At 53.0% G+C, this 10,463-nt stretch overlaps 1 protein-coding gene across 2 annotated transcripts in view; it reads right to left on the bottom strand.

Annotated features, from left to right (window-relative positions):
• Positions 1 to 2,097: 2,097 nt before the first annotated feature.
• lmna (lamin A) overlaps positions 2,098 to 10,463 on the bottom strand; it is an 81,021-nt gene continuing 72,655 nt past the window's right edge. Inside the window, exons 13-14 of one of the 2 annotated variants that reach the window (XM_072250519.1) lie at positions 9,768 to 10,105; positions 2,098 to 4,708 (exon numbers count right to left, since the gene is read on the bottom strand). In XM_072250519.1, coding sequence (XP_072106620.1) covers positions 9,836 to 10,105 — 270 coding nt within the window. In that variant the 3' untranslated portion in view covers positions 2,098 to 4,708; positions 9,768 to 9,835. The remainder of the gene's footprint in view (positions 4,709 to 9,767; positions 10,106 to 10,463) is intronic. The other variant, XM_072250520.1, reaches the window with a different exon arrangement.

The following is a 10,463-nucleotide window of genomic DNA, read 5'->3' as shown; positions in this document are numbered from 1 at the left end:
AGGTTTAGAGGGATATGGACAGGTACACGGATAGGAAAGGTTTAGAGGGATACGGATAGGTACACGGATAGGAAAGGTTTAGAGGGATATGGACAGGTACACGGATAGGAAAGGTTTAGAGGGATACGGATAGGTACATGGATAGGAAAGGTTTAGAGGGATACGGACAGGGACACTGATAGGAAAGGTGTAGAGGGATATGGACAGGTACACGGACAGGAAAGGTTTAGAGGGATATGGACAGGTACACGGATAGGAAAGGTTTAGAGGGATACGGATGGGTACACGGATAGGAAAGGTTTAGAGGGATATGGACAGGTACACGGATAGGAAAGGTTTAGAGGGATACGGATGGGTACACGGATAGGAAAGGTTTAGAGGGATACGGATGGGTACACGGATAGGAAAGGTTTAGAGGGATACGGATGGGTACACGGATAGGAAAGGTTTAGGGGGATATGGACAGGTACACGGATAGGAAAGGTTTAGATGGATAAGGACAGGTACACGGATAGGAAAGGTTTAGAGGGATACGGACGGGTACACGGATAGGAAAGGTTTAGAGGGATACGGATGGGTACACGGATAGGAAAGGTTTAGGGGGATATGGACAGGTACACGGATAGGAAAGGTTTAGATGGATAAGGACAGGTACACGGATAGGAAAGGTTTAGAGGGATACGGACGGGTACACGGATAGGAAAGGTTTAGAGGGATACGGATGGGTACACGGATAGGAAAGGTTTAGAGGGATACGGATGGGTACATGGATAGGAAAGGTTTAGAGGGATACGGACAGGGACACTGATAGGAAAGGTGTAGAGGGATATGGACAGGTACACGGACAGGAAAGGTTTAGAGGGATACGGACAGGTACACGGATAGGAAAGGCTTAGAGGGATACGGACGGGTACACAGATAGGAAAGGTTTAGAGGGATACGGACAGGTACACGGATAGGAAAGGCTTAGAGGGATATGGACGGGTACACGGATAGGAAAGGTTTAGAGGGATACGGACAGGTACACGGATAGGAAAGGTTTAGAGGGATATGGACAGGTACACGGATAGGAAAGGTTTAGAGGGATATGGACAGGTACACGGATAGGAAAGGTTTAGAGGGATACGGACGGGTACACGGATAGGAAAGGTTTAGAGGGATATGGACAGGTACACGGATAGGAAAGGTTTAGAGGGATACGGATAGGTACATGGATAGGAAAGGTTTAGAGGGATACGGACAGGGACACTGATAGGAAAGGTGTAGAGGGATATGGACAGGTACACGGATAGGAAAGGTTTAGGGGGATATGGACAGGTACACGGATAGGAAAGGTTTAGATGGATAAGGACAGGTACACGGATAGGAAAGGTTTAGAGGGATACGGACGGGTACACGGATAGGAAAGGTTTAGAGGGATACGGATGGGTACACGGATAGGAAAGGTTTAGAGGGATACGGATGGGTACATGGATAGGAAAGGCTTAGAGGGATACGGACGGGTACACAGATAGGAAAGGTTTAGAGGGATACGGACAGGTACACGGATAGGAAAGGCTTAGAGGGATATGGACGGGTACACGGATAGGAAAGGTTTAGAGGGATACGGACAGGTACACGGATAGGAAAGGTTTAGAGGGATATGGACAGGTACACGGATAGGAAAGGTTTAGAGGGATATGGACAGGTACACGGATAGGAAAGGTTTAGAGGGATACGGACGGGTACACGGATAGGAAAGGTTTAGAGGGATATGGACAGGTACACGGATAGGAAAGGTTTAGAGGGATACGGATAGGTACATGGATAGGAAAGGTTTAGAGGGATACGGACAGGGACACTGATAGGAAAGGTGTAGAGGGATATGGACAGGTACACGGACAGGAAAGGTTTAGAGGGATATGGACAGGTACACGGATAGGAAAGGTTTAGAGGGATACGGATGGGTACACGGATAGGAAAGGTTTAGAGGGATATGGACAGGTACACGGATAGGAAAGGTTTAGAGGGATACGGATGGGTACACGGATAGGAAAGGTTTAGAGGGATACGGATGGGTACACGGATAGGAAAGGTTTAGAGGGATACGGATGGGTACACGGATAGGAAAGGTTTAGGGGGATATGGACAGGTACACGGATAGGAAAGGTTTAGATGGATAAGGACAGGTACACGGATAGGAAAGGTTTAGAGGGATACGGACGGGTACACGGATAGGAAAGGTTTAGAGGGATACGGATGGGTACACGGATAGGAAAGGTTTAGGGGGATATGGACAGGTACACGGATAGGAAAGGTTTAGATGGATAAGGACAGGTACACGGATAGGAAAGGTTTAGAGGGATACGGACGGGTACACGGATAGGAAAGGTTTAGAGGGATACGGATGGGTACACGGATAGGAAAGGTTTAGAGGGATACGGATGGGTACATGGATAGGAAAGGTTTAGAGGGATACGGACAGGGACACTGATAGGAAAGGTGTAGAGGGATATGGACAGGTACACGGACAGGAAAGGTTTAGAGGGATACGGACAGGTACACGGATAGGAAAGGCTTAGAGGGATATGGACGGGTACACGGATAGGAAAGGTTTAGAGGGATACGGACAGGTACACGGATAGGAAAGGTTTAGAGGGATATGGACAGGTACACGGATAGGAAAGGTTTAGAGGGATATGGACAGGTACACGGATAGGAAAGGTTTAGAGGGATACGGACGGGTACACGGATAGGAAAGGTTTAGAGGGATATGGACAGGTACACGGATAGGAAAGGTTTAGAGGGATACGGATAGGTACATGGATAGGAAAGGTTTAGAGGGATACGGACAGGGACACTGATAGGAAAGGTGTAGAGGGATATGGACAGGTACACGGACAGGAAAGGTTTAGAGGGATATGGACAGGTACACGGATAGGAAAGGTTTAGAGGGATACGGATGGGTACACGGATAGGAAAGGTTTAGAGGGATATGGACAGGTACACGGATAGGAAAGGTTTAGAGGGATACGGATGGGTACACGGATAGGAAAGGTTTAGAGGGATACGGATGGGTACACGGATAGGAAAGGTTTAGAGGGATACGGACAGGGACACTGATAGGAAAGGTTTAGAGGGATATGGACAGGTACACGGACAGGAAAAGTTTAGAGGGATATGGACAGGTACACGGATAGGAAAGGTTTAGAGGGATACGGATAGGTACACGGATAGGAAAGGTTTAGAGGGATCTGGACAGGTACACGGATAGGAAAGGTTTAGAGGGATATGGACAGGGACACGGATAGGAAAGGTTTAGAGGGATACGGACAGGTACACGGATAGGAAAGGTTTAGAGGGATATGGACAGGTACACGGATAGGAAAGGTTTAGAGGGATACGGACAGGTACACGGATAGGAAAGGTTTAGAGGGATATGGACAGGTACACTGATAGGAAAGGTTTAGAGGGATACGGACAGGTACACGGATAGGAAAGGTTTAGAGGGATACGGACAGGTACACGGATAGGAAAGGTTTAGAGGGATACGGACAGGTACACGGATGGGAAAGGTTTAGAGGGATCTGGACGGGTACACGGATAGGAAAGGTTTAGAGGGATATGGACAGGTACACGGATAGGAAAGGTTTAGAGGGATACGGATGGGTACACAGATAGGAAAGGTTTGGAGGGATACGGATGGGTACACGGATAGGAAAGGTTTAGAGGGATATGGACAGGGACACGGACAGGAAAGGTTTAGAGGGATATGGACAGGTACACGGATAGGAAAGGTTTAGAGGGATACGGATAGGTACACGGATAGGAAAGGTTTAGAGGGATCTGGACAGGTACACGGATAGGAAAGGTTTAGAGGGATATGGACAGGTACATGGATAGGAAAGGTTTAGAGGGATACGGACAGGTACACGGATAGGAAAGGTTTAGAGGGATATGGACAGGTACACGGATAGGAAAGGTTTAGAGGGATACGGACAGGTACACGGATAGGAAAGGTTTAGAGGGATACGGACGGGTACACGGATAGGAAAGGTTTACAGGGATGTGGGACAAATGCAGGGAAATAGAACTGGTTTAGACGGGAATCTTGGTCGGTACGGACCAGTTGAGCTGAATGGCCTGTTTTCGTTCTGTGAGACTCTGCGACATTTAGACAAGAACTTGAATCACCAAGTCAAGCTGCTGGGGACCAAAAGATAGGCACTTGAAGGCTAGCAGAGACAGGGTGGGACGAAAGGCCTCTTTTGGTGCTGTATGCCTCAGTGTAGCCCAGAAAAATGGAATTGGTTTGGTTAGAGAGAGATACTTAATTCATTGCCCATAGGCTTTCTTACTGTGTGTGTGTGTGTGTGTGTGTGTGTGTGTGTGTGTGTGTGTGTGTGTGTGTGAGAGAGAGAGACAGAGAGAGACAGAGAGAGAGAGAGAGAGACAGTGACAGTATGTGTATGTTAAAGTCAAAAGGAATTACAACCCATTCTCAATCCATCCCAATTCAGAGCACCTTACAGAATCATTTAGAAACTAGGGCTCACGGAGAGCATCAAATCAACAAAATATTTTTCGCCAAGCTTACAATCTCTTTAAAGAAATATTCCTGTTATACAAAATATGCTCAAAAAATTTCTGGTCTGAAAAAACGCAGGTTCTCCACGGCGTGTGCCCATTACATGATTGCACAGTTCCGAGGGTCGCCACGGTTACCACCCTGTAGAAACAAAAAGCAATTGGTTAGCCCAAGGGGACACACAAAAGACAACCACCCACAACCCAGGCCCCGATTACAACGCCGCTGCGTTCCTGGTGGGAAACCGATCATCTTGCATCAGTTGGACAATGATCCGAATCCCTCAGTGGTGGGGGTGACAAATCCTGATACGTGTGAGGGGATGTATGTTGGGAGGTTTAAGTAAGAGTAGGACACACTGTGAGGGTAGGACACACTGTGAACGGTAGGGAGTACTGAGGGACAGAGGGACCTCGATGTACGAGGGTAGGACACACACTGTGAACGGTAGGGAGTACTGAGGGACAGAGGCACCTCGGTGTACGAGGGTAGGACACACACTGTGAACGGTAGGGAGTACTGAGGGACAGAGGCACCTCGGTGTACGAGGGTAGGACACACACTGTGAACGGTAGGGAGTACTGAGGGACAGAGGGACCTCGGTGTACGAGGGTAGGACACACACTGTGAACGGTAGGGAGTACTGAGGGACAGAGGGACCTCGGTGTACGAGGGTAGGACACACACTGTGAACGGTAGGGAGTACTGAGGGACAGAGGCACCTCGGTGTACGAGGGTAGGACACACACTGTGAACGGTAGGGAGTACTGAGGGACAGAGGCACCTCGGTGTACGAGGGTAGGACACACACTGTGAACGGTAGGGAGTACTGAGGGGCAGAGGCACCTCGGTGTACGAGGGTAGGACACACACTGTGAACGGTAGGGAATACTGAGGGACAGAGGCACCTCGGTGTACGAGGGTAGGACACACACTGTGAACGGTAGGGAGTACTGAGGGACAGAGGCACCTCGGTGTACGAGGGTAGGACACACACTGTGAACGGTAGGGAGTACTGAGGGACAGAGGCACCTCGGTGTACGAGGGTAGGACACACACTGTGAACGGTAGGGAGTACTGAGGGACAGAGGCACCTCGGTGTACGAGGGTAGGACACACACTGTGAACGGTAGGGAGTACTGAGGGACAGAGGCACCTCGGTGTACGAGGGTAGGACACACACTGTGAACGGTAGGGAGTACTGAGGGACAGAGGCACCTCGGTGTACGAGGGTAGGACACACACTGTGAACGGTAGGGAGTACTGAGGGACAGAGGGACCTCGGTGTACAAGGGTAGGACACACGCTGTGAACGGTAGGGAGTACTGAGGGACAGAGGGACCTCGGTGTACGAGGGTAGGACACACGCTGTGAACGGTAGGGAGTACTGAGGGACAGAGGGACCTCGGTGTACCAGTCGAATGACTCCTGAAGGTGGCAGCACAGATCAGGGGGTGAAGAAGGTTTACGAGATACTTGTCTCCATTAGCCGGGGCACAGAATACAGGAGCAGGGAGGTTATGGTCCAACTTTAGAAACCACTGGTCAGGCCACAGCTGGAGCACTGTGTGCAGTTCTGGTCACCAGACTCTCGGATGGAGGTGACTGCACTGGAGAGGGTGCAGAGGAGACTGCCCAGGACTGAGAGTTTCAGTTACAAGGAGAGATGGGACAAGCTGGAATAGAGGATGCTGGATGGGACTGATAGAGCTGGGCAGATTTACAGCTAGGAGGTAACTTTTCTCATATGGCAGAGGAATCTAAAACCAGAGGGGATAGGTTTAGTGTTGGGGGGGGGGGTTTGAGGGGATCTGAGAGGGAATGGTCTGGAATCTGGAAGGCCCTGCCTGACGGGTTCATGGACACTTGGGCCTGGAGCCTAGTTGGCTCATTACAGGGCAGTGCTTACGCACAGAAGGTGGAAAATTCTGACTCTGCATTCAAGCATTCACCAAAAGGCACGGGTTCAGAATAATGGGAGACCGGAGTCCTCATTTGAGGAAGAACCTGTTTCTGTCAGGGACACTGCAAATATTTGAGATTTTCTGACCCAGGGATTTTACTCCCGATGAATTTAAGGTTTTTTCCCCTAGTTTCAACACTGAAGCCTGCCTGTTTTTCAATTCTCTCATTCACGGATGTCTGCGTCAACCATGCACCGCTCAGAGGCACAGTATTCCCCTTTGTACTTCATGAGCACAAGAGACACTGCGGATGCACACACACACAAAACGTTGGAGAACACACACACAAAATGCTGGAGAACTCAGCAGGTCAGGCAGCGTGTATGGAGAGGAATGCACAATCGACGTTTTGGGCTGAGACCCCTCATCAGGACTGGAAAGGAGTGGGGAAGAAGCTGGAATAAGCAAATGTGGGAGGGTAAGGTGTACTTGCTGGTAGGCTTACATCAACTATTAGCTATACAGATATCTTGTACTGGCAGTTAGAGATGCGTGATGAATGTTGGCAGATAGGGACAGGCAATAAATGCTGGCAGCGAGGGACAGGCAATAAATGCTGGCAGATAGGGACAGGCAATAAATGCTGGCTTTGGCATCCATATTGTCACATGGATCTCAGGCAGTGGAATAAGGGGCCGGCTGGTGGCGCAACGACATCGGCACCGGACCCGGGAGCGGAGGTTCCCGGGTTCGAAACCAGTCGGGTCCGCTCCCGAGTGCACTTTCCATCCGTGCCGGGTTGAGCGTCGAGATCGCAACTCGACCTCGTAAAATAAAGGGAAAAATACTGCGAAATTGTCTGTGTGAGGAGTGGCGCGCCACACAGTCTCTCTCTCACTCCGCGCCTTGTAAAAATAAGTCATGAAAAATCGATCATCACGGACACGCACGCACACGCAGATTCACACGCACAGACGCACACGGACAGACACGCACGCACACGCAGATTCACACACACACGCACACGCACAGACGCGCACGCAGGGACAAGCCAAAAAAAAAGGAATGAAAAGCTTGGGATTGTGACTCTTGCTCATTTCAAGTCTACGCCTTTTCTCAATAATCCACAAGTTTATGAACTTCATGACACTAATTAAAAATGAAACAAACTTTTGCAAATGCTATCATCACACCTAACAATCCACCCTTGAACCGAACAGAACATAGTACCTTAAATCCTCAAACCCAAAGCAGAGATGGACAGATTTCTCCAACGGACTGGGAGGGGGTGTTGGGTTGCAGAATAGGAACAAGTTCAAATGATGTTCAAAACCTTTCAGTAATGGTCAGTCACATCTATTGTTCCATGCAGAGGGAGAGGACACAGTATGATTCTATTACAAGGATTAGAAAGGACATCCCAAGTTAATACCACTGTCCCAGCGACCACTGGGAAGGGTAAGTGGTGTGCACGAGTGGCCTTGAGTACAAGAGAGGGTATCTCACTGCCCTGGTGAGAGTGTACCAAGAGGACTGTGCACCATTCCGGTCCCCTGATCCTTGCCACGGAGGCTGTGTGGTGTAGATTCACTAGACTTGGAGAAGGGTCCAGGGACGAAGGGTTTTGAGGGAGATGAGGTGACTGGAAATGTGCTGTCTGCAATTGGGAAAAATGAGGGGAAATCCCTTTTAGACTTCTGATGGGGCCAGATGGGGAGGGTATCTCCCCCCACCCTCGCGCTGGGGGGTGGGGTGGTTTAGGATCAGACTGAGGACAGAGAACCCATGGAATACGCTCCTTCCGGAGTCTCCTTCTCTGAGTTCAGAGTTGATGGACTTCTGGAAATCAAGGGAATCCAGGGGCAGGGGCCATACTCTGGTGTGATGGATGAGCAGGACTTGGGGGTCGGCCAAATGGATCGGAGAGTTCCTGTCTAACTTGCATGGGGGTCGGAAGCCACCCCTCCAGGTTAGAGCTCGCTGGGATGGGAGGGGTGGGGACATGTGACAGAGGGCGGGCGATGGGACGGGGGGTGTGGAGACTGGACAGAGGGGTGGGGACATGTGACAGAGGGTGGGGGACTGTTCGGAAGGGTTGGGAGACTGGACGGGAGGGGTGGGGAGACAGGATGGAGGGGTGGAGAGACGGGACGGAGGGGTGGAGAGACGGGACGGAAGGGTGGGGAGACTGGACGGAGGGATGGGTAGACTGGACAGAGTGGTGAGGAGATGGCACGGGGAGTGGAGAGCTGGCACAGGGGGTGGGGAGCTGGCACGGGGAGTGGGGAGATGGCACGGGGGGGTGAGGAGATGGCACGGGTGGTGTGGACACTGGACGGAGGGGTGGGGAGACTGGATGGAGGGATGGGTAGATTGGACGGAGGGGTGGGGAAACTGGACAAATGGGTGGGGAGACTGGACACAGGGGTGGGGAGACTGGACAGAGAGGTGGGAGACTGGACAGAAGGGTGGGGAGACTGGACAGAAGGGTGGGGAGACTGGACAGAGCGGTGAGGAGATGGCACGGGGAGTGGAGAGCTGGCACGGGGGGTGGGGAGATGGCACGGGGGTTGGGGAGATGGCACGGGGGTTGGGGAGATGGCACGGGGGGTGGGGAGACAGGACAGAGAGGTGGGAGACTGGACGGAGTGGTGAGGAGATGGCACAGGGAGTGGGGAACTGGCACGGGGGGTGGGGAGCTGGCACGGGGGGTGGGGAGCTGGCACGGGGGGTGGGGAGATGGCACGGGGGGTGGGGAGATGGCACGGGGGGTGGGGAGACAGGACAGAGAGGTGGGAGACTGGACGGAGTGGTGAGGAGATGGCACGGGGAGTGGGGAGCTGGCACGGGGGGTGGGGAGCTGGCACGGGGGGTGAGGAGATGGCACGGGGAGTGGGGAGCTGGCACGGGGGGTGGGGAGCTGGCACGGGGGGTGGGGAGATGGCATGGGGGGTGGGGAGACAGGACAGAAAGGTAGATGGGAAGGAGAGTGGGGGGGACGGAATGGGAGAGAACTCGACAGGACTGGTGCATGCAGATGGAACAGTGGTCGTCATGGCTGGAGATCTGTCTGCCCAGATATTCCGGATAGACGGGGCTGAGGAATGTCGGTGGGTGGGGTCGATCGTCCGTGACTTTGGCCAATGTGGTGGGTGAGGGGCAAAGGACCTGTCCACGCTCCGGAGAACCTCTGCAGCCCATCACCGTCCCACCACCCCCACCCACCCCAGACACACATTGCCCTCCTCCCCACCCCACAACCTCGTCGCCTGCGACACAGAACACGCCATACATACTCCGAGGTCAGCTCCCCTCCGCCGGGTTCGAGGGGGGGAGACAAGGGGTGGGTACGGGGAGGGGGCGTCTATCGGCGAGTCTTGGCCCCTCTGCCTCCGGTGCGGGACGCCGTACTCTGCCCAAAGCGGCGGGGCGGCACTCCCTTGTTGTGCCGCGGGGACGAGCGTACTCTCACCGGCCTGCGCCTGGGGCCGGCCCCCTCGCCGAGCTGGGCCCTCCCCCGCCCCGAGTCACTGCCGCCGGCGGGAGTCGGGTCGGAGGGCGCCTCGGGGGTGGGGAGAGCCTCCGGGACGTCGGTGGGGAGCCAGGAGTCTTTGGCCCAGAGATTCTGAAGGACCTGTTCGGGGGGAGGGAAAAACAGGAGGTTTCTATGGCAACCCTCCAATCGGAAGAGCCGGGGGGTTCGGGGAGTGGGGCAGCAGGGTGACCCTCACTCGGCACTGCCTGCCCCCACCACTTCCCCAGCCCCGTCCCTCTAACGCAGCGTTCACCCTCCCCTCCTCCATCTACCCCCACACTGCGGTCACTCCTCTCGGACTTCTGTGGGATGATGCAGTGCAGCTGGCCCTGGGGAACAGGACACTGACTGAGACAGTACGGTAACAGGCTTTCACCGTACCGTGTCTGTACTGACCATGACCCAGCCCCAATATTTACTGCCCCTCTCTCCAGCTTCATCACACCCTTTCCTTTCA

This window comes from Mobula birostris, unplaced genomic scaffold, assembly GCF_030028105.1.
Source record: "Mobula birostris isolate sMobBir1 unplaced genomic scaffold, sMobBir1.hap1 scaffold_388, whole genome shotgun sequence".
Lineage (NCBI taxonomy): Eukaryota > Metazoa > Chordata > Chondrichthyes > Myliobatiformes > Myliobatidae > Mobula > Mobula birostris.
This window is presented reverse-complemented; position numbering and strand designations above follow the sequence as displayed.